Source organism: Larus michahellis, chromosome 20 (genome assembly GCF_964199755.1).
Source record: "Larus michahellis chromosome 20, bLarMic1.1, whole genome shotgun sequence".
Taxonomy (NCBI): domain Eukaryota; kingdom Metazoa; phylum Chordata; class Aves; order Charadriiformes; family Laridae; genus Larus; species Larus michahellis.
This window is the reverse complement of record NC_133915.1, coordinates 8,376,125-8,399,293: the sequence shown is the minus strand read 5'-3', so window position 1 is coordinate 8,399,293 and position 23,169 is coordinate 8,376,125. Positions and strand designations below refer to the sequence as shown.

The window sequence follows — 23,169 nt, the reverse complement described above, 5'->3', positions numbered from 1 at the left end:
CTTGGTGGTCAACTCTGTTGTTATTTGTCTTTCTAAAGCCTTGTGTGCAGGGAGGCAGAAAGATCTGCGAGGCAGCAGACAAAGCATGGAAGAGGTTGGGCTGTGGCATGTTTTCGGAATCCTGCTTTTGTTCCATGTAACATCTCCACATAATTTGAAAGTTAGAGTAGACTGATGTCTTCTAAACTCTGGATAGGACAGTCTCAACTCCCAAAACACGTTGTGGCTCACCGCCAGTCATTGTCAAACTTCTCACTGAGAATAGGTTATGTGGTTTGGAGGCCAGCCACAAGTCCATATGATAATGGAGTGCTCCTGTCATGTTTTCAACAGCTGGACAGTGCCCTGAAAGCCATCTGTGACTAAAGAGCATTTTTTTAAAAAAATCTGCTTGTGTGTTGTGTGAATTCTTATGCAGGGAGTTATCTTTCATACTGGTTTTTGCTGGGGGGGGGGGGAAAAGTTTGAGGTTCAAGACCATGTTAGATAGTTACTGCGTATTTAGAGTATCACCATGTTAAAATGCCTAAGCATCAGCCTTGCTCCAAAAGTTGTTACTAAGCTTTTGAATTCAGTAAGTTGAACTATTTTGACAAACCTATTAAAAAAAAAAAAAAAAAAAACCAAACCCAACCCACCAACCAAGAAACAACCCCAAGCAAAACCAAAAAAAACCGAGCCCCAAATTTAAAGTGAGTTGAAACTTCTGAATTCAGTGATTTGTGTGAAAAAACAAGGTTTTAAAAGAAAGATGTGCTCTGTTCCATAGCTGTGTTGCTAAAACTATTGTAATAATTTAAACTATGCTGTCATAAAAGTGCACATTCTGTATCTCTTCTGTCAATTTAATGATTCACTTATTGTAATTTTCCCCTCCGTGTTTGACAGGTAAAAAGGCCATTTTACATAGTAATTCTGAGAAGTACCTGTTTTATGTACTAATCTTCAGATAAGGAACCTGAAGTCATGTCCTGCCTTTTTAGATCCTCTAAACCCACAGGTATATATTCATAGAATTGTAGAATATCTCAAGTTGGACGGGACCCGTAAGGATCATGGAGTCCCTGTATTGATAGATACATAATGCAGGTTAGTTATTAAGTCACTGAATGTAGAGCGTTTCCCTGCTATGGGATGTAAATTACTTGAGTGCTTCATTTTAGGGGATGTCTACCAATCTGAAAACAGGACGTAATTGCTTAATACAGAGACTGTTGCATTTGTGACAAAGGGACCGAGTACATCAGTAAGCAACTAAAATGGTGGAAGAGAAGTGATGACTTTAGGGATTTTTACATGTTTTGCCTGCATTATTACTTTTTAGATTAGTCTTTCAGTATGGTCTAAGTAACAAATTGGGGAGCAGGGTTTCTGGTGTCAGGTGTTGCAGAGAAGAATATCAACAAATGCATCGGCTGTAGGAAGGATTAAATGGCAAAGGGTTACCCTTAACATCAAACAAAAGCATCATTTTTGATAGCTTTTCTTTTCCGGAGCAGGTGTGCCTTTACATTTATGCAAACTTATTCTAGAAGAGGAAGACTAGTTTTCCACTGGGGAAGAGTTTTCCTGCTTCTTTTAATGTGGATTTTCTGATGCAAAATCCCCAAACTGTGGTAACTCACACTAAATATTTCATGCGAGCTGTAATATTACATGGCCGTCCTTTTGATTTTTGTCCTCCAAAGTAGTTGAACAGTTACCTGTAGTTGAATGTAATGCTGTTCCTGGGGTTTAGTGATGCCAGATAACGGATCATCTTTCGTTACTTCTTTGAATTGAAGTTTGTTTGTTTCTGACAAAGCAATGATGATGCAAGGATGACTTTGATGACCGTTCTTCAAAGGTCTTGCAGTTCTGTATTGGTGAAGAACACAGAGGGTACTAGTCGTAGATATTTATAAATGGTTTAGATGTAGTTTAGATTTTATGCTTTTAAACCAAAGATTCTTACAGCTTCTGATACGTTTCAGATCCAATGGCTGTCCCACCCTCGTACAGTGACTTGGGAAAGTCTGCCAGGGATGTATTCAACAAGGGATATGGTAAGTAATGCAACGATGGTTTGATAACCTTTCATATTTTTTCTTAGGCATCTTGAGAATGTCAATAAAAGTATTAGTACCCCAGAGATCCCCTAAATACCTTGTGGTAGGAATTCAGCACAGGCCCAGGGCATCTAGCCCCTTTTGAATTTGAACTTCAGACACGTATCGTGAAAATACTGCAATAGTTGAAGAGTTAAAGGGGAAAGTTATGAGTTTGACCTTACGATGCACTCCAGAACAGTCTCTGAAGAATGCTGCATTTTTTACCTTGCAATTTTTGTATTTAGAGGCATTAAATCAGTCAAAGTCACTTAGGTTGACAGAGGAGACCATATGTGGCAACAAACCGGTTCCTGAGGTAGAATGATCTTTATGTTAATCAGAGTGGCCTATTGTCATAGCTATAGCAGAAATAATTTCACAACATTTGTATTCCTCTTCAAATAATTTAAATGGAGAAATTCTGACATTTGTCCCTTTTCCTGGAGCAGTACTAAAAGCGTTGATGTTTTTTATTTGGTTTTGTGAGTGTGCGATAAAGATTGCATTTATATCCCAAATCCATATGCTACATAAAATTAAAAAGCACTACTGTCGTCTGGTCTCTGACACCCTGGAGTTCAGGCTTTGCTAAAATTCAACTCGGGTTCCCTGCTTTAGGGTCAGTTGTGTTTCAGGCCTTTCTACTCTGTGCAAGGGCCAGGTATTTCCCTGCCCAAACCACGACAAAAAGGAAGAAAGCAATAGTATCTCTGTATACGGCACTGGTTGAAGTAAGTTGAAAGATATTTTTCTGGGAGAAGAAAAATTCCTGCCCTGCAATCAGAAATGTAAAAGTAAATTGAGTAAATTAGAAGAAATGGTAACTGTGTGGATTGGTCCCAGGCTGCAGGTAGTTGCAGAAGGGGGAGATACTTGATGGTGAGTGACTGTAATGACTGTAAATTATGAGGCCGCCCACTTTGAATTGGCAAAATTCCTTCAGACATTCCTCAGCAAGATCAACAACTGTTGAAATATGAAAACAGGTTTCAAGTCAGTTTAACCTACCTGCTGTACTGGTAGTGTCGGAAATAAGCCTTGCTCTATGTACTCTTCTGTTTCCAGGATTTGGAATGGTTAAGTTAGAGTTGAAGACCAAGTCGTCCAGTGGGGTGGTAAGTATTGTGGGCTTCCAACATCACCAGCATTGCAGTGGAAGTTCAAATTCCTGAAGTGGTTGGTGGTAGTAACTTGCTAGCAGGTGTTGCGTGTCTCTTTCAGTTCTCATTTTAAAACCTGTAGCTGACTGAGGTATTTCTATAATGACGCATGGAACCGACACCATGGTACTTCTTTTCCTGAGGTGTGCAAGAATTTTCACACATTTTCTTGTGGACATGTGGCTTTCTTCCCCGTTCCCACGGCCACATCCCAAACATAAAAGAATTTCTTCACCCTAAATAGCTCTCATTTCTGCTTATGAATGCAATTGAGTTTCTCTGCTGTTGTTGGTTTTTATAGAATTTTGAGTCCAGACTGACTTTTTATCCAAAAGGCCAAGGGGCAAATAAGAGCCACGGTTTAACTTAACTTCAATTTCACTCATCTCCACCATGCTTATAATGCAAGACTTAATTAAAACTAAATAGTCCTCCTGCAGTACCCTCTGTGTAGAATTTGAGAGCATTTTATGGACGTTAATTAAGCTTGAGCACTTCAGATAACTAGAAAATGCTACGATCCCCACTTTAATGATGGAGAAGTGGAGCTTCCTCGTGATTTCACAGGGGGGCTGGCAAAACCGGGAATGGATTTCATGATTGTGGTCTTTAACCACAGGCATATGTTGTTTACTAGATAAGCTTATTCTTACACTGAGTCTCAGTTCTGTGTGTGCTACCGCTTGATGCTGTTATGGTTGATAATCTGTGCTGCTTTTCAGCCTACTTCATAACCATATTTGCCTTAGCTCCCCCCTTCTTTTGCAATCTTATCACGCAAATGGTGTAAGCAATTCCTTTTGTATTGCTGTATTCTGTCTCAGTGGAGCTTTTGATGGATTACTCACAGCGTGCACCCGGAATGTGTAGGCACGAAGAACTATGTGGTCTCTATATACTATGACTGCTACCAGTTATTGACATCTCATGATATGCATAGTTTTCCTGACTGTAAGTTTTGATACTCGGATAATATGCTAATGGTTAATTATGCTGTCTTCTGAATGTGACGGAACACGAACAACTGTATTAAGTTCTAAAATGGGCTTTTCCTTTTCCATGCACCTTTTGCGTTGGATGTTTATTCAGCTGGTAAGAATAGTGACTGTCTTGGCATGTTGGTTCTTATGTATTTGTCTAATGAGGTTTTCTGTGGTGCATACTGTCGTTCATAAACTGTTCCGTGGGTTTTAGTCATGTTATCACCCACGTCATGAAGTTTGACTGTGTCCATAGCTCGTAATCTGCTGTATGATCCGTGTATGTAAAGCCATTTGCAATCTTTGTCCAACAATCCACAATAAGAACACCGTAAAAACAGCAGGAGGGAAAACCAGATAAGTATGGTATTGCTACAGTTGTCTGTTGCTTTAGGTTTTGTGCTTGTTGGTGTTTCTAGTGAGCATTCTGCTGCAACAAAATGGGGTTTTGGCGATGGAGACGAGGTTAGAAACAAAGTGTGAGATCTGATTCGGACTTGGGTACTGATAGTGCCTCTGACTGTTATAATACAGAAATGTTTTGTGTGTCTTTCCTGGGGACTTAGCAAACAACAATGGTAGTGTCTGTTGGTTATAACTGTCTCACAGATTGCAAGTGGTTTGGCCTAATAAGTGCATGGCATTCCCGAAGATGGCCAGCCACCACCAGCTAGGTCAATGAGAAGCTGCGGATTCGGACTGGAGCGCGACATGGAGCCAGAATGGGTTTGATTTTCAGTTACAAAAAATTCAAGAAATGCTTCGACATGAGGTGGTTTGATGAGACATCTCTAGTTTAGACGGTTAAAGACTGATGGCAGCAGATGCTGGCTCTGTGCCTTCTGCTTCCAGAAGCAGATCCGTTTCTGACACCTGGCAAAATCCTTCAGCTTCTGATCATACAACAGCACGGGGCTTTTTTCCTTTGGGTGTAAGAAAAGTGTTTTATAATCTTTCCTCTCTTTGGTCTGAGAAACGAATCGAGCCGTTTTAATCAGTTACCTGCCCTAAGATCAGAAGAAAGTTGCATCTGAATTCTCATGCAGGTTTGAGATGTCTTTACACTGAAGTTGTGGAAGAGACACTAGAGCAGTGTGTAGCGATTATGTCTTAAAAGGGTAGTCTAACGCATCCTGATCTGCATCACCTATATTTGCTAGCTGGCTAGATTGTTACAAAACCGCTGTGCGGTTACAGTAATGCATTAGCACTGGAGAGATGTCAGGGTGCCACTGGCGTCAGGTTACTTTCTGATACTGTGAAGGGCAAAAGAACGTCATTCGCCAGAAGACATTTTCTCTGCTGAAAGGCGGAAAAAGAAAAAAAAGAACGAAGAGGAAGTAACACATAAGATGTTTAGAGAAGTGAGAGGAAAAATCACCTTTTTTTTCCCTATTCATCCAGCAGCATAAGTTGGATGTAGTATTGCTTTTCTTAAGGGAGAGTGGATTTCCAGACGGACTCTAATGGGTGCTGTTTAATGATAAGATGATCGTTAATAATAATAATTAATATTAATAATAATAATAAATGATAAGATGATTTAATGATAAGATGTAAGATGATAAAGGGAATTAGAGGAGATTGTGAGGAAAAATCCAAGGATACAAGCAGCTTTGTATTCCACGTGGGTATCTTCTTGTATCTGGATATGGATCCATGTGATGGTACAGAGCGAGTTGTGGAATGCTGAAATAACAATTGGCAATTTGGAGTGGAAAAAAGGCAGCAGAAAAAGGGGGTTTGGTGTGGGGGAGGTTGGTGGTTAAGGTAGGAAGAAAGTGCAGTAAAAATTAGAGGGGGGGAGCAGGTAATCAAATCAGAATGCAGATGAAAAGTGAATGAAGATGTCAGGCCTTTGTGTAATAATGCTTTTTCCAACCTGAGCAAGTTCTAGGGCTCTTATCAGCACGCATCAATAAAAAAAATATCCAGAACAGAGATGCCAAAAGGAGTAGCGTTTTATGATGCAAAACTAATTATTTTTGGTGGGTATAGGGAAGAGGAGGAGGATTTTGAGAGTTCTTTTAAAAGGCCTAAGCGTAGCAAGCGTGAGTGCTGGCACTTGACAAGTGGAAGAAACGAATGTAATTAAATATCAGAGTGCTGAAACTTGTATTATGCTCTTGGCAGGAATTCACTGCAACTGGCTCTTCCAACACAGACACGGGCAAGGCTTCAGGCAGTCTAGAGACCAAATATAAGATCAAAGACTATGGACTTACATTCACCCAGAAATGGAACACAGACAACACATTGGGAACAGAGGTTTCCATGGAGGATCAGGTAAGAGGAAGAAGATACTCTGAAAATGCCCCACCCCGAAATTCACGATGCTTCCTTATCCATTCCAAATAGGAGGTTTTGTTTAAAGATGCACTCTAGCTATGTACAGTTGTCACTGCTGCAGTCATGCAGGGAAAACAAAAGAGGGGTCTCGTAGTTTTCCTCTCATACATAAGGACTTAAGTTTGGCTGCCTTGCGATTGAATATATTTTGTAAGGTTGAAGAGAAAGACTAGTGTTTGCAGCCTGGCGCTGCTTACACAAAGGGTTACTAGCATACAGCACTCTCAAAACACACAGTTCTTTTTCAAAGTAATAGCTCTATGTAAGTAAACGCTTTATCAGCTTTAATGCTTGAAGCGTAGGGTGATGGTGGCAAAGGTAGTAAAAGTTCTGTGGTGCCCTCTGCCATGTATGGCCATCAACTTCTGTGGTTACTGTTTTGCACTTTTACCTGTGCTTTAAAATGGAAGATACTGTCCAGCTCAAAACAAGGATGGGAAGGCTGGGGCAGGTACATGGTTTGGCCTGTGAAGTACTGCTGTGTCTTAAAAGAAGACCTGGAGATTCTGAGATTCTTGAGCTACCATATGGATTATTGGAACTATAGGGAATAAATAAACATGAACTGAACAGTTTTCTTTCTTTAACACAGTTTCTCAGTTTTTCTGGTCAACACTAGATTTGAAATCTTCCTGTAATAACGTATCTACAAAGCGTGTGCTGTTATAGGGCCTCATTGTGGGGAGAAAAAGTCCAAATTTTAATCCCTCATCGCATCTTCATATTTCACTGTAAAACGTGGGAGACACAATGGTCGTGTTCTGTCTTCTCTTTAGACAGAAGTAGAGCTATGGTAGTGGAACGTAACAGATCACCCTTCAGTGGAGTTCTGAGCAGATGTCTCTGTTTTTCTTTGCAGTTGGCTGAAGGATTGAAGGTGGCTCTTGACACTACATTTGTACCAAACACAGGGTAAATATTTTCTGTTACTTTTATCTAAGGGGTGCTTGAAATTCCCATAACTTTTAATTAGAAATGCTTATTCTGGTCATTGTGTAAATGCTCAAAATTTACTGTAGAATATGCTGCAGGCACCGTGGAGTATTTTGAAGGCAATGGATAATGGCTCAGAAGGATGAGGTCTGCTAAAAATGATGCTTCAGCTTTTTGGCCATTGGGAAATTTGTTGTTTTGCAGTAGATACTATATTTTTGGAACTCTCCTCTTAAACAGCTAGGTCTGAACGTGGACTACTTAAGTTGTACCATCTTTGTGATGCTGTTGGTAGTCCTACTGCTGTCAACTCAGTCCAAAAGGCAGAATTATTTTTCTGCAGAAAGCAGAATTATTTTTTTTCCTGATGCTTTTGGGCAGATGTCTGTGGACAACTGAATGAGGAGGTATTATGATAGGCAGTGGAATAGCACTTTTTTGTCTTTCTCGATTATCATGTAATTATTTTTGGTAGGCAGCAGAGAAAAGGAGGGGTGCTTATGTCTGGATAATGCACAAAGCTTGCGACTGCTTTGTAAATAATTCCCGGTATTTGTTTATTGGTGGGGAGAGCCTGTTGGAAAAATGAGAGTTTGAAATGCTGCTTGGATGTAAGGAATTAGAAGCTAAGTCAAAAATGAGACCCCAGGCCTGGGTTTGAGAGACAGGCAGCATGGTGTTCTGCTGTGTCTTCAGCAGGAGAGAAAGGAGGTTGGGAAGAGGATTAAGGAAGTGATAAAACTTTGTCTCAGTTACATTAAGTGTGAACTGATCGCAAAATGAGCACAAAGACACATTGGAGAGAGAGGAAGAGGCTCCTCCAGAGGGACAGAAAAAAACTGACAACATGGATGATGTCTGGAGGATGAGGAAGTTTGTTTTCAATAGCGGAGGCTGGCATCCAGCAGTGAAGAAGGAAGGAAAGTACGCACTGCATGTGAAGGAACAGTGTAGAAAACCGAGCAGACAAAAAGTCACTGAGGGACAGAAAGGCCAGCTGTCGGTGCAGGATGTCATGAATGCTCCTGAAAGAAACTGATGATGCCGTAACACAGTGCACTCGCTTGCGGAGAACAAAATTTGAAACCTGCTGGTTTTTAGAGCGTTAAGCAGAAATGCTTTTGTCTTTTTTTGCTTCTTGAGGATTTTAAGCAGTTTCAGAAGGTGGAGGAAAAAGTGGCATCGCGTAAATACGCATAATACCCCTATTACCCTTATCCCATGCCCTTTCAGCAGCTGTTGAGTAGGCATTACAGTCATTTAATTAACTGGCTTTAAGGGACAGACATACTTGTATACTACCAGGGATAAAATGGCACGTTTCTCTCTGCAGGAAGAAGAGTGGAAAGTTGAAGACCTCCTACAAAAGAGAATATGTAAATCTAGGCTGCAACGTAGACATTGATCTCTCTGGACCAACCATCTATGGCTGGGCAGTGTTGGGCTACGAAGGCTGGCTTGCTGGCTACCAGATGGCTTTTGATACAGCCAAGTCTAAGCTTTCGCAAAATAACTTTGCCTTGGGATATAAGGCAGGAGACTTTCAGCTGCATACTAATGTGTAAGTATTATCTGAGCCTAGAAAAACATTATCAGAGGACTAAATGAATAGTTAGCATTAATGGAGTTAGGTGAAAGGCAGGTCGGTGGAAGGGCATGCTGACTTGTTTCGAAATAATTTGTATTTGGTGTTTTCATGTTCAGTACAACTAAAATGGGGGCAACTTTCCAACTCTTGGCTGTCTTCTGACACGCTTGCATCTATTACAAACAGGAATGATGGCACCGAGTTTGGTGGGTCTATTTATCAGAAGGTTAACAATAAGGTTGAGACATCAGTGAATCTTGCATGGACCGCTGGCAGTAACAACACGCGTTTTGGTATTGCTGCCAAGTACCAACTGGATGAGAAGACTTCCATTGTGGTAAGAATTTTGTTACCAGGACAAGTATTTCAAGCTCCCTTAAATACTGAAAATCTGTGGCATGAAGTAGTTGCTTTAAATAGTTACTGAGAAAGTATGGCACATGGCAAACTGTGGCTTCCGTTGTGGTTCAAATTTAAATTGGGACTCAGATCCTATTTGTGAAACAATGAAAAAAAGACAAAAAAAAATCTAAAGCACTCTTTTGTCCATGGTGAAGTAGTTGCTACTCTTGAGTAGTGTGCTTGGAGACTAAGCAAGATGTGTTTTCAAAACGTAATGAGAGGATGCAGTGTCCTTTTAATTCTGTAATTCTTATCTAATGCAGAATGTAAAACTGTACTGTAGTAAAAGGATGGAAGTTCAACTGAGCTTACATGCTTCTCCTAACAATCGGTTAACACTTGAAAGTCAGCTGAGGTCCTCGGATAAGTGTTGTTTCCGATGCTTTCAAATTCTTGCAGAAACGTTAGAGCCAAAAAAACCAAAATAGTTTAAGTATCACTATTGAGTTAATAGAGAGAAAAAGAGAGAGAGGGGTTCAGGAGACAAAACATGTCCACAGGGAAGTGACAGTGAATAAGACTAATTATGTGTACGTTCTAACACTAAGAACTGAAGCAGCAAACATTTGTTATGCCTTAAAACAAGAATTAGTTCCAAGACAATTCAGCCAAAATTAAGATGGGAAATACTATTGTAAACAGCTCAAAACTTACTAATGCAAAAATGAGTATGCATATTCAAATATTTATTGCTCACTTTAAAAAAAATCACTACTAAGCAATTTGTGAACAGGGGTCTGTGAACAAGACAGACTTCATTGGCTACTAAGGGACTGTAGTAACTAGCCTTTTAAAGGATATAAAGAGACATTGCTGGGGACAGTGAAGGCCAGGGTGGCATTTTATGCGGGCATAATGGTCATAATTTGAGGGAAAGATTGGAACTGTTACTTAAGCCCGCTACAGCTTAAACTGGAAACTCTTGAGGAGAAAAGCAAGATTGGAATATGCCTCTGCTAGAGGTTAGTCCACAAGTAGCTGGAGGAGTTACTGCATAAATCACCTTCTCAGGGCGCTAAGACAGTTCTGGCTGAATACTTATACACAGTGTATAAATGGTGTGGTTTCTTGTTTTGCTGTAGGCTAAAGTGAATAATGCCAGCTTGATTGGAATTGGTTACACTCATGCCCTCCGACCAGGTATGTAAGTCCAACTGGTAGCAGCAAATAGTACTGCTCTGTGGGTTATTTTACTGCCATCTCTAGAACAGAACAGATAAACAAATGAGCTAGAAAGCTTACATAGACTCACAGAAGGATGTGTACGTACAGAAGTTCCTATAGCAACTAAGACACATCAGTGAAGCTCAAGTACTTGAGGGAGGGCATTGTCCAGGCATATCAGTGCGTGACGGGTCTCATTACTTCTTTCCTAGGTGTAAAGCTGACCCTCTCGGGCTTGATCGACGGCAAGAATTTCAGTGCTGGAGGTCACAAAGTTGGGCTGGGATTTGAGCTGGAAGCTTAATGCAGCTTTAAGTAGAACAACAGGTGGTGCTCTGGAAGATGAAGGAAAAATGTACCCAGTGTGTTTCGGCCTTAATATTACTCTGAAATTTCAAGAAGTGTGAACTTTCTACTCTTCCAAAGAATCATTTTAACCCAACATTGAAGTGCAGAGAGTGCCAGCACATCAAAGGAAGATACTTGAAGGCATGCATGGAAGCTGTGATGTTTGTGCCACATTTCACTTCAGTCTCCTGTATTTTATTCTGTTCCTAAAAACAGATGAAAACCCCACCTCTCCCCACCATTATTGTATTGCATCCTGCATGTCCTATACTTCACAACCTGTTACAAAAGGTGGTCTCTGCTGTAGTGAAAACTTGGGTTTACATCAGAATGAAATAAACTGGTCACAGTTGGAACGTGATTTGGTGTGTCTTGTCTCTCAGCGAGGTTCAGAAAAGCTATGTTCCATGCAGCAGTGTTTTCTGGTTGTTTTTTTTTTAAACTATAAGCATGGTTAATAGATAATCTGCAAATGCTTTGCTAAACTATATGTGCACACTGAAGATTTTCTTCTCTGGCGTCTCTAGGATCATATCCTTACACCTCTCATGTTTCAGAGACCTGTACGGTAAAAGCAGCTACATTAAAGTGTTATTGAGGATATCAAAAAGAGCAGACCAAATACATGGTTTTTAGATAATCTCGTTCACATATAGGAAACAAGTATTAGGTAAGTACCACTGTTACACTTAAGGAAAAAAGTGCAAATCAGCAAATTTAAGAAGCTAAGTTCACAGTTCAAGTGTATTAGGAAGGTGACATCTACCAGTGACTGTGCAAGCTGATTGCACGCATTGTCCATTAGAAAGCCTAAAAGGCAGCAAAACAACCACATGTGATGCCTAAGGGACGATACATCAGGACAGAGGATAAGAATATCTGCTGTCTTAAGGCACAATTAAGAACTTTTCCCAAGCAGTTAGAACAGGCAGTTCCCTGTATCTTTGTGAAAAAAAGTGTTTGAGAGGTGGATACTAAGAGCTAGGCCACATGTGTCACATAAGCAGTAAGTGACAGTTGAAGGAGGCACTTGAAATTCCCTTCTCAGAGGCAGCAGCTCTTCACAGTTTGCTTCCTGAAGTAGCATGTCTTCAGAGGCAACTGAAGTGATTTTACATCTGGGTTTGTTCTGGACTGTTTGTTTCTTCTACCTGAAGCTGCAGCCAGCTCCAATCTAGAGCCTAAAGAATAAACAGTTAGAAATACAAAGTTCGACAAGAGCTTACAGTTGTGATTTGTCCAGAATAAAGGGGAAGGGATTTAAAAGATTTTAAAATTTTACTGTGAACAAGTTGGTCAATGTGGTTTTGTGATGAACCATGCAACTGCAGTAAAAGAAACCCTTAAGCTACTTATTTTCTCTAATATTTAACTTTCTTTTCAATAGTCTGTTTCATTAAATAAGCATCCCTGCCCACCACTGTATTGCCACCACAAAACCGTCCCAATTTTTAAAGTGCAATTTTACAGTATTTTTGTACAACAGCCAAGCACCTTCCCCCCCATCATTTATTGCTCAGCACAACTTAAGTCCCCAGCACACAGCTCCTGGTCTCAGCAAGCAGGGAATATGTCGGTCAGCAGTTCAAGTTGGGGAACGGTGGCTTTCTATCTCCCCTAACTCCTACTCTCCTTCTCCGAAAGAGTAACATGCAGATTTTTATTAGCCATATTACACATGCAGAAGTTTGAAGCCATGAGCTTCCCCAGTCCATTTATAGAAGAATATAAAATACGTTACCATGAAGCTCTGCTCCTGATCCTTCATTGTGTCATGCATCACATCTTCCAGTTGGCTACAGAGTTTCTGGGATTCCAGCAATAGCTCCTCACTGAAAGGGACAATTATTACACAATTATCTTCCACGGCAGTTTTGTTTAAAGAGATGCTGCCTCTACCTTTAAGAAATATTTCTGGCAGGAATACTGCCGAGCACTGAAGAATATTAACCTTTACCAGTCAGCTCATAAGCTGGTAATTCATATTGCGACTGGGAAAGTCAGTGGCATCCCCAGATTTAATGGGACAGGGGAAAGGAAGCATGTTCCAAGTTGGAGCTGGGTTCCTAATATGTGGAGTCACTGTTGATGGAGAAAAAGTTGTAAAACAGCCTATAAACTAAAGGATTAAGCAACATACAAATAAAAAAAACAAGGTCTTTTATTTCAACTGGTGACCCAGTTCATTTAAGCAAGACCAAACTACATGTGCTTGGTTATAGGAGTCTCTCCTTTATGATATAGCTCAGCTGCTATCACCTCACATGACAATGCTCCAACAATTCCAGTTGGCAACTTACTTCAAGTGAGCCAGCCATTCCAGATAAATCAACCCCCCCACCTATCGAGGCAGGGGGAAGTGAAGCTGTACATTATTCCCTGTTTTTCATAAGGAAGATTCACAACCCCCCAGGAAGGCCAGCTATTAGGTAGAGAAGACTGATAACGGAAGCTGAACACAAAGCGTAAAATGTGAGACAGCCTGTGTGTCATTATTTCACAAAGCAGGAGCCACAGCTTTGTAGTGCTAGCATTAGCAGCTACAGAACTCCAGGCTTTGCCTCACCTTTTCCTGACAGATTCTGATAAATTGTAGGTTCCAGAAGGGACCTGCAGCAGCAGCTGACCAGGGTTACCAAGACGTGATGTGTTCATGCTCTCTGGGCTGCCAGTAACAGGACCGCGTACTTTACTCTGAAGAAAACACAGAAGATTCAGACTGCAGTTATTTCCACTAATTTCCAGCAGCCAAGAGTATGAGACAGCCTGAAACTTGGCTTTAATACCAATTCAAAAATAACAGAGAAAAGAACCATAGGACATATTAAATTTACTATTAATTATTTCAGTAACCTGTGCTACAAACTGTACTTTCAGGTTAAACTGAAGTTTTTATTTTACTTACACAAGCAATTTTCAGCAAGTTCCACAGTTCTTTCTGTCGTTTCTCCTGGAGCCTAACAACTGTTTCCTCATCTTCATTCATCAGATTCATCACTTTCTCCACTCTGGGGAACAATTCCAGTGCCTTCTGCTTGCAAACTACGGTTTTACTATTAAAAAAAAATAATCAGATCACACATGTGCAACTGCAGTAGGGGAGCATTTCTGAAGCTTCTTATTTCCTATAACACACAGAGATCTCATTAGCTGTACGTGCTGGTTTTTAAATCTCTAGGACAAAACCTCTTACTGAAAAAGAAAATGCTTTCTCTCAACCCTCCAATAAAAGCTGATTCTACAAGGCTCACCTGAGCTGAGCATAAATGACTCGGACTTTTTTTTCAAAGGTCTGGATTGCCTGTAGGAGCAGCCGTACTATTTCTTGGCTGTCACCGCTTGTCCTCTGATCTGGAATGAGAGTCAGAATATTACACAGAAAGGTAGAATTATACGACAGAGTGAGAGGATTCCTAGTGGCTTGTTTCCACTGCTGCTTCAATCCTGAAACATCCCGAGTTCAGGGCATGCAAGTCTGCATGGGATGAACTGCACTGGATTTTAGCCACCTTCTTCAAAATGATGAGAATTGGAAATCAGAGTTGTCAGGATGGGTATAATGCCTTGGGGCTGAAGAGCTGCGCAAAGGAACAGCTACGTCTTTCATCCTTCCTACACAGAAGCAGCAGCATATGCTTGCAGCAACGGCTTACTGAGAAAAGCTCCAGAGGAGTTTCAAGAAGAGCTCAGAAGGCGCCAAGAAAGCAAGGCTGGCCTAGTTTAAAACTGACTCCCCCCTCCAAAAAAAGGCAAGTCCAGTAGAGACCACGTGCAGCTAGAGGAGTATGGGCAGGCCTAGAATGCAGGGAAAGTTTTCTCAGTGCTCCTTATTGCATCTCCAAAGTTACTATCCACACAAAGCAAGCCCGAGCTAAGTCTTTTACCTCTTGGCTTCTCTCTCAATCTCCGATACAGCTCTCTAGCTTGTTCTTCCCTAGAAGACAAAGGCACAGAACATAAAGGACTGCTCTAGAACCTAAATTACAAACAAGTAGTTCAAGAACTCGTCTTTTATATACCAATCTGCCATTTCAGACTAGTGACAGGTAAGGAGTCAAAAACTGTCTCTCAATGTCAAAGTCCTCCCAGTCTCCATAATTTGTGCTGAAGAGATAGCACTTTCATTGTCCTGCAGTGAATAAGCTCCTGCATCTGAAGTTCATGGTAGTTCAACTCACAAATCCTCCAGTGTTCCTCCTTGTTTACGACCTAGTGGGCTTCTCTGCAGGTCCACAATGTCTGTCTGCAGGGCCATCATCCTCTTCACTAGCTGATCCACATCATCCTCCTGAAAACAGGGCAGAACATAACCTATGTTCCACATCCTCGTTTCAGCTATCCTGCCTCCAGGATTGGGACAGCAGGACATCCAAGAGCAACCACTGCAAAATCTCCTCTCGCATTCCCAAAGATGTCCCTTTTTCCCCTAAGCCTTACGAACACAGTAAGCTTCATGAAGTACTGGCAATGGACAAAAATGGTGCCACCCAAACCAAGGCAATGTGACATCTGGAATCAGCCTAGACGCAAGAAGCTTCTATTTAAGGTAGGACAATGCAGGAAAAAAAGAAAAAAAAAAAAAAGGAAAAGAACAAGCCTGTTTTTCTTTAGGATAAGCAGTTAGGTTTAGAAACATACCCGCCCACAAAGTTCCACAGCTTGCTCCATCTCTTTCCAGGCAAACAGCAGCTTCTCAGAAGCTACAGGAATGAAAGAACGATTGCTTTTCTCAGGTTCATACAAGAAAAGGTAGATACTTTGTGGGAATAAGAGGCATAAAAAGACCTCTGTTTGCCAGATGCTATACTCACTAATTCCAAATTCAATCTGCTCTTTATACTTCTCCAGATCAATTTGGATACTTGTTTTAAAGAAGTCCAGCTTTGCTTTCAGCTGCTGGGAAAGGGAAGCCATAGAATTCTTCATCTTTGAGAGGGTACTATTGTAACGCAATAGATTCATCCTGCACGGACAAGAAAAAGGTCCTGTTACTCTCACAAACTAAAAACGCAGACTTCCACTTATATCAAAAGTGGGTACTTCAGAGTGTAGCAATGAGCACAAAAGCAGTTGTGTCAGAGGACAGAGCACTCAGCTTTTCATTAATTGCTAACAGCTCCACTCAAGGGTTTCCCATTCCAACAGGGTCCCATTCCTGTTCTTTCCCTTAGCAAAGGCAGAAATAAGTGTTCTAGAGAAACTGCCACCGTACATGGCTGCTCGCTGCCCCTGCTGAAGCCGGTTACAGTCCTCTTTCAGCATCCGGATTGTGTGCCAGATCTGACCCCACACTTTCCGCAGCTGGAAAAAGTGGAGATTCTTCTTTGGATCCTGAACTGGAAAAAGAGGTGGGGGGGGTGGGGGTGGGGGGGGTGGGGGAGGAAGGGAGGGAGGGAAACATACGTATCAGAATGAAGCCTATAAATAGTGTTATCACATGACAAACCAGATCAAAACATCACTCCTTTCAGAGGCATGTTACCTCTCGCAAAGCTTATAGTTGGCTAACCCCTACGCAGCTTCCCCAATATATCAAAATCAAACACTTCCTTTCCTCAGTTATTTTGACAAATTGAAAGAATGCTATGCCAGTCTGTTCTACTGCTCCTTCAGCCCCAATACGCCAAAGCGCTCTCTACTCCTTGCACATGATACAGAACACAGGCAGCCCTCTCAACACGGACAACCTCTCACATTCACGCTAGAGAAAGTCCTTACGGATGCAGTCAACACTTTCTGGATGAGGACGCAAGGCAACCTGAGCCTCATAGGACACTTTCTGGTTATCGAAGAGGAAGAGGAGGTCTGTGTCTGCAGCTGCGGTATCATTCACCTGCAGAAGACAAAAGACCCAACTAGGTTCTCTCAGAAAAAGCAAGCCTCAGTAACACCATAAACAGAATATTCCTCCTCAGCCAAAGACTGAACGCCAAAGGCAAGAGGGTGTCTGTTCTGCAAGGGCTGTTAGGTCTGTGTGGTTACTATGACAAAAGCCTGCCAGAACAGCAGGGAGTGCTAAGCTAGAGCAGTGCCTGCCGATTCACTCAACAGCAAGGAAGGGAGTATCCAGACTCACCTTGCTGTCAGCTATATGTTTAGTGGCCAACTTCTGAGAAAACAATGCAAGTCCAGCTTCCTGCAGTAGCTCCTGGTCCTGTTCTGGGATTCCTGTATCTGACTGGATCCTGGCCTTCACCGTCTGCAGAGTGTCCTCCTCCGTCACAGGGTAGGTGTGCACAGTTCCCGTAACCATGTTCAAAACATGAAGCAGCTACAAGAAGAGTAGTATGACATGAGAAGGGATAAAGATACATTGGTCATGTTCAAGCAGAGATACCAGAACTGAGACACTGGCCACTGATAAACTGTTCAAAGCACTCGCAGGGCTCAAAAAGTCACTTCACAGCTACTTCATAACATTATGCCGAAGTCCTTGTCCTCCATCAACTGGAAGTGAGGCCACATGGCAACTAAACAGCTTCAGACACAGAATACCAGAATATGGAACCAAGCACATACGGAAGCTATTTGCTACTCCCAACAAGCTCAGGGAGTATTTGACCTCAAATAAGCACGAGGAAAGCACCTATCACAAACCATCAGAAGGCAGCTAAGTGAGATCCTGTACTGCTCCTCCTAGGTCTATTATTCAAGCCTCTTCTCTCATGGGCTACAGACAACTGCTCTCTGGAAAACTTTTCAGGGTAATACAGACCCACTGCTCACCTTCAAGTTCAAAATGTCATCCAAAGCTTTGAAACACCCATTGGGTCCATATGTAGGATCTGTACCCCTCTGCCGTGGATGCCACATTAACATGAGTTGCAGCCATTTCTCCAGTCTCCCAGCCAAAACACTGAAGGAACAAAACAAGGAGATCAGAAGAGGTAAAAGTGCATTTGCAGTCACCATACGGCCTGGTCCCTGCAAGAGGACTGACAAACAGCTTCCCCACCCCATTCCTCCCCCCGGCCCCGATCACAAATGCAGTGTTTAGAAGGCAGAAACAGTGACTCACAACTACACAAGTCTGATAAGGGACACAAGCATTCCTTGTGTCATGCGCTCAATTTATTCACAGATTAATGTAGTAAGGTATATAATATAAACCTGGTCCTTTTGCAGAAGAAACAGTTTATCCCAGTGTGGCATAACAGATTTCTAGTCCTCACCTGTTTAGATTGTTCGGGCAGGGTAAACTGCTAGAAAATTTGACTTCTCCAGATAAGTCTTCTGAAACAACAATATCCAGCTCACTCTTCTGTCGCACTTTTGTATGCCTAATGAATTCAAGCAAGTACAATGATGAAATAATCACCTGCCTTTCCCAGCCTGCCTGTTAGTAGGCTCTTAAAGCTACTCTTGAGGTATTTAATACAGATGCCACTTTGGTTTTGGCTACCTGCCCTGCAGGAGTCAGTCCTGATCCCAAAGAGCAAGTATCAGGAATGCTGAACTTGCTCAGCTAGGTCAAACTCCTGTAAAGGGAGTCAGCCTCCAGAAGGGCAAGGAACGTAGGGATACTACCCTAAGAATCAAGGGCCCACACTTCTTCATGTAAACAGGACAGTGGCATTGTACGCGCTCTTCTTATCACCTGACCCCAGCTCACTCACCATTGCACTGGCTGCCAGTTGGGTAGGAATGGTCGAAAGCCTGTAATGCACTCAAAGGCCAGTGTGCCAAAGCTCCAGTAATCCACTGTCACCGTATACTTCTGCTGTTCCAGCAGCTCTGGAGCCTGAGACAGTTTACACACACATGAGACAACGCCACCCATCTCTTTGCTCTATCCCGTAAGAGCTCACTAACGTTTCTACAACAGATCAAAGATGGTGCTGAATGCTCTGCCTCTCACGAGCTTTGAGATCCTCTCCGAGTGAACAGCAGAGGTTATTGTCACTCCTGCTCTCCTTATTTATAACAGACAGAGCTAGCAGACACTGTGAAAAACCAGTGTCAGCAAAAAAGCCACCTTTGCTAGCTGCAGCATCCCAAACGCACCCCGTAATAGGACAAGTACTTCTTCCCAGCCCAAAGCCTGATAGCAGTCAACCCTATCCCGACTGCAAAGCGGTAGCTGCTCTTCTAGCTGAATTCCTTCCTTACCAAGTACTGTAGAGTCCCAACAAAGGACGTGCAGAGGCTACCTTGATCCAACTCCTTAGCATAACCAAGGTCAATGATTTTGTGTATTAACTGAAACACACAACAGAGAATAAGAACACTGGAGAGAAGTCCTGTTAAAAGCACACCATACAGCAGAGAAAGAAAAGGTTCAGCTCTTCGAAGGTAGGCAGGAAAGGTGTCAACAAAGAGGTGGAAGTGGAAATGGGAGGCTCCTGTAGATTCCTAAAACCACAAAGTATGTAAAGTTGTTATTGGTTTGATACACACAGAGCTGGAGACATTACTGCTAATTCAGATCGTTGGTCAAATGGTACAGTCTGATTATTTCCTTAATAGTTGAAAGTCAAAACGTCGGGTGTTATCAGAAGACTAATACAACCTTTCATCTCAGCAGCACACAGAATACTGTTCATCTGACACATGGATCTGAGCTAGCTGTTATCCTGTGTTGAGTGCTCTTGCAGAGGGACCACTGTAACTGCATGAAGCACATGCATGTTCCTCTTACACTTACTAGTCTGGGCAGGCAAAGACATCTGGTTCCTGCTTACCCTTTGCTCTCCTTGCTGCAGCACAATGTTCTCTGGTTTCAAGTCTCTGTGGATGATCCTGTTCTCATGAAGGTACCTGAGAGCAGAAGCTGAGACAGAAAAAGCTACTTGTAAGAGTGGAACTAACAGTACCTAGCATGAACTTAGTAAGGATTCATTTCTACCTAGTATAAACATGGCTTTTGGGTCAAATCCCTTACAATCAAACATACAACAAAACACCAAGTGCAAGAGGAAAAGTCAGCATCAGCACTTCTGGACACTAACAGAGTTTGCTCTCTAGGTCTTCCCTCACACCCTTCCCGTAAATCGGAATAACGGTTACTAGCTTCCAGTCAGCAGGGACCTTCCTAGACTTACAAGACCTTTGGTAGATGATCAAGAGGGGTCCTGCCATAACATCCACCAGCTCCTTCAGTACTCTGGGGTGAATCCCGTCAGGCCCCATGGACTTGTGAATACTCAGCTGATACAGCTGGTCCCTTACAATTTCAGCGTCCACAAATGGAATGTCACTGTTCCCGCACTTGTGGTCCTCTGACTCAGGGCACCAGGGAGCCCAAGGTCTATCAGTATTATTAAAGACTGAGGAAAAAAAAAAAAAAAAAAAAGCACTGAATGCCTCCACTTTTTCTTTGTCCCCAATTATTCGGGTGACCTTCTCCAACAAGTATCAATCCAATGTTTTCTTTAGACCTCCTTTTGCTATTAACGGACTCTAAAAAGACTTTCTTGTTGTCTGACACAACACTGGCCAGTTTCAACCCTAACTGAGCTTTGGCCCTTCATGTCTTCTCCCTGCATTTATGAACCACTATGAACCATTTATGAATTTATAATCTTCCTGCGAAGACTGACCTTGTTTCCAGAGATCATACAATTTCTTTTTCCTCTTGAGTTCCACAAGGAGTTCCCTGTTCAGCCAAGCTGGTCTTCGGTCCCGCTCGCTTGACTTACAACACACTGGAATTGCCTGCTCCTATGCTTCTAAAAGGTGGTTCTTAAAAACTGACCAGCACTGACGGACTCCTAAACTCTAAAAAGCAGATTCCCAGGGTACTCCACTAAATAGCTCGAAGTTTGCTGTCTTGAATTCCAGGGTAGCAACTCTGCTGTCCTTTTTTCTTATTACACTGAAAATTTTAAACTCAACCGTTGCACAATCACCGTGGCCAAGACAGCCACCCACCACCACAACTCCTTCTCTATTCACAAAATAGCAAGTCTAGGGGGGCATCTTTCCTAGTTGGCTGAGTACTTGTGACAAGAAGTTATCTCCCACAAACTTCAAGAATTTCCAAGACCTGATCGCCATAGCAGGGAGGGCGGTCACAGCAAGACAGGAAACAAGCATACTCTGCAAAGGTCAGTTTAAGATGGAGTCATTAAGGTCACTGCTGCGTATCCTTTGAGTGGATTTGGCACTGAAAGGGCTTCCATAGTCCAGACAACTGAAGGTACTGCTACCACTTACCAATATCAGATAACAAGATGAGGATAGCTTCTTCCCGCAAACCACAGCAATTCTCCAGCTGATTCAAGTACTGCAAGAAAATATCCCTCTTGTATCCTGAGCGAGGCTCACAGTCCCACAAACTCTCACAGATACAAGAAGTTCCAGTAACAGCAATGCAATTTCTAGAAGCACAAAATTCTACGTGATTGTGACCTCTGGTAGGAGCAATTACAGCTTTGGGCCTTGGTCTAACCGCACGGGAAGAGAAAAGAGTGGGTGAAAGAAGTCAGTGTCATCCCCGTTCTCTTCCTTCTACGTGCTCCATCCTGCATAGTCATTTCCCCTGTGCCTGGCCGTATCAGCTCAAATCTCAACTCTAAGCTCTGGGTTTTATCTATGGGCAGATTACAGCAAAGGTTAGAAAAACAGTAAGATTAGAATTAACGTGTTATTTTTTCCTATGACAGATAGGAGTTAACCACTCTCAGGAAGGGTATAGCCCACAGACGTACCATGCCCTACAATGGTCGTAGCCATACTCACATCCTGTTGCACATCCCTTACACATGCCCTCATCCTCTATGTGCAAACTCCTCACAGAGTCACTTGCAGCCAAACAAACATGAAAAACTTCATAAAGCATTTAAGTCTTCAAAAGCTGAACATAATATCAAGGACCAACCCACCAAAACCTTTTGGTGCCATGACAAGAATTAAGAAGCATCAGGATGTGAAAACACAGGTTTTACAGGGAAACTTCACTAGAAACCCTAGGATCAGCTGAGAAGCTGATCCAGCCCTTGGTCACCATCCTAGGGACCTCACCTTGCGGAGGTCTCCACCTTGGCAGTACTCCATGGCCAGCAATGGTAAGTCATTTGGTGCAAGCTTCTGCATCCCTTCGGGGACGTCACGGGCAGCTACCACATTGGGATGGTTCAGCCTGAGGAGTGGAAATGAGGCAAGTACACATGATGAGCGTGACCAGAGTGACACCTGAAAGACAATTGTTCTGCAACAGCTATGCAGTTTCACCTGCTCACGGTCAACACGCAAAGTCCTACAAGGACATCGGTCCTTTTAGAAACTCTAAAGGTCTGCAATTCATCCATCCTTCATGGACCTAATGTCATCCCGACTCCTTGCGTTTCACATGCAGTCAGTGCATTCCCTCAGTGCACATGGACAAGACCTGCCCAGGCGCTACAGGACCGTGCCTTGCCAAGGTGTGACAAAGTCTGTTGTCACCCTCCAGAAAAGGCCCAAACCGCAATCAGACCACTGCATCCTATAAAACCAACCCAACGCCCCAGAGGATGACCCAGCACAGCCATGAGGCTGGGCGAGGCTGGGCAGAAGGGCAGCGACGCCGCAGCACGGTTCCAACGCAGAAGGCAGTGGCACAAGTGCCGAAGGAGGCCTGAGACCCGAGACTGACCAAACACAATGCCAGCTCTTCCTCAGCGTGCGCTTACCGCGCACCTGCCCTCGCAGCGGGCCGGGCGCCCGCAGCCTCTCCCGCCATTTACCACAGCGCAGCCGTTAGACCCGCGCTCGATGCCGCGCCCGCTGACGCGACCCCGCCCCGCCCCGCCCCGGCGGCCCCGGCTCCTCGCAGCCCGGCCGGCAGCGCCGGAGCCAGGGCCGGCCGCCGCCCCCCTTACCGCTTCATGATCTGGATCTCCAACGCCCAGCGGTCGCGGTTGCGCGGGCTCAGCTCCTGCCGGCACTGCTTGATGGCTACCTGCTCGCCGGTCTCCTGCGGACACAGCACGGGCCGGGCTCAGCGCGGGCCCCGGCCGGGCCGCGCCGGGGCGGGAGGGAAGGTGGGGGGGCCGGCCGCCGCCTACCTTGTTGTGCCAGCGAATGACGTTGCCGAAGCCGCCCGTGCCGAGGCGCTCCTTCATCTCCCAGGGGCCGCAGGTCTGCGCCTGCAGGGCCGGCGGCCGGCTCATGGCGGGGCCGCCGCGCTCCGGCTCTACAGGGCCCCGGCCGCCTCCGCCGACGCTTCCGGCTCC

The 23,169-nt window shown here is 43.4% G+C and overlaps 3 protein-coding genes across 12 annotated transcripts in view; 2 read left to right on the top strand and 1 right to left on the bottom strand.

The window, feature by feature from the left end:
* The window catches only part of POLB (DNA polymerase beta), a 17,053-nt gene extending 15,040 nt beyond the window's left edge, over positions 1 to 2,013 (top strand). Inside the window, exon 15 of the mRNA XM_074563625.1 lies at positions 1,974 to 2,013. The gene's annotated coding sequence lies outside the window, so the exon portion shown is untranslated. The remainder of the gene's footprint in view (positions 1 to 1,973) is intronic.
* The window catches only part of VDAC3 (voltage dependent anion channel 3), a 12,798-nt gene extending 1,423 nt beyond the window's left edge, over positions 1 to 11,375 (top strand). For 4 of the 8 annotated variants that reach the window (XM_074563627.1, XM_074563628.1, XM_074563630.1 and 1 more), the window contains exons 2-10: positions 889 to 1,000; positions 1,974 to 2,045; positions 3,156 to 3,205; positions 6,364 to 6,516; positions 7,439 to 7,491; positions 8,846 to 9,073; positions 9,287 to 9,437; positions 10,585 to 10,642; positions 10,879 to 11,375. In XM_074563627.1, the coding sequence (XP_074419728.1) occupies positions 967 to 1,000; positions 1,974 to 2,045; positions 3,156 to 3,205; positions 6,364 to 6,516; positions 7,439 to 7,491; positions 8,846 to 9,073; positions 9,287 to 9,437; positions 10,585 to 10,642; positions 10,879 to 10,970 (891 nt within the window). In that variant the 5' untranslated portion in view covers positions 889 to 966 and the 3' untranslated portion in view covers positions 10,971 to 11,375. Of the gene's footprint in view, positions 1 to 888; positions 1,001 to 1,973; positions 2,046 to 3,155; positions 3,206 to 5,682; positions 5,858 to 6,363; positions 6,517 to 7,438; positions 7,492 to 8,845; positions 9,074 to 9,286; positions 9,438 to 10,584; positions 10,643 to 10,878 lie in introns of those variants that run through there. The other 4 variants (XM_074563626.1, XM_074563632.1, XM_074563631.1 and 1 more) reach the window with 2 other exon arrangements.
* Positions 10,168 to 23,169, bottom strand: IKBKB (inhibitor of nuclear factor kappa B kinase subunit beta). Of its 3 annotated transcripts, none has more exons than XM_074563621.1 (21): positions 23,002 to 23,169; positions 22,816 to 22,910; positions 21,977 to 22,094; positions 21,170 to 21,239; positions 19,696 to 19,784; positions 19,124 to 19,213; positions 18,631 to 18,755; positions 18,187 to 18,294; positions 17,741 to 17,870; positions 17,091 to 17,285; positions 16,733 to 16,847; positions 16,227 to 16,350; positions 15,826 to 15,977; positions 15,653 to 15,714; positions 15,193 to 15,302; positions 14,899 to 14,948; positions 14,266 to 14,365; positions 13,920 to 14,067; positions 13,581 to 13,708; positions 12,756 to 12,846; positions 10,168 to 12,195 (listed from the first exon to the last, which is right to left on the bottom strand). In XM_074563621.1, exons 1-21 carry the CDS (start codon positions 23,104 to 23,106, stop codon positions 12,127 to 12,129), a joined length of 2,274 nt encoding a protein of 757 aa, XP_074419722.1. In that variant the 5' UTR covers positions 23,107 to 23,169; the 3' UTR covers positions 10,168 to 12,126. The 3 variants fall into 3 exon arrangements, with proteins under 3 accessions (XP_074419722.1, XP_074419720.1, XP_074419721.1); XM_074563619.1 differs by having other exon boundaries at positions 19,124 to 19,366; positions 23,002 to 23,166; XM_074563620.1 differs by having other exon boundaries at positions 15,653 to 15,977.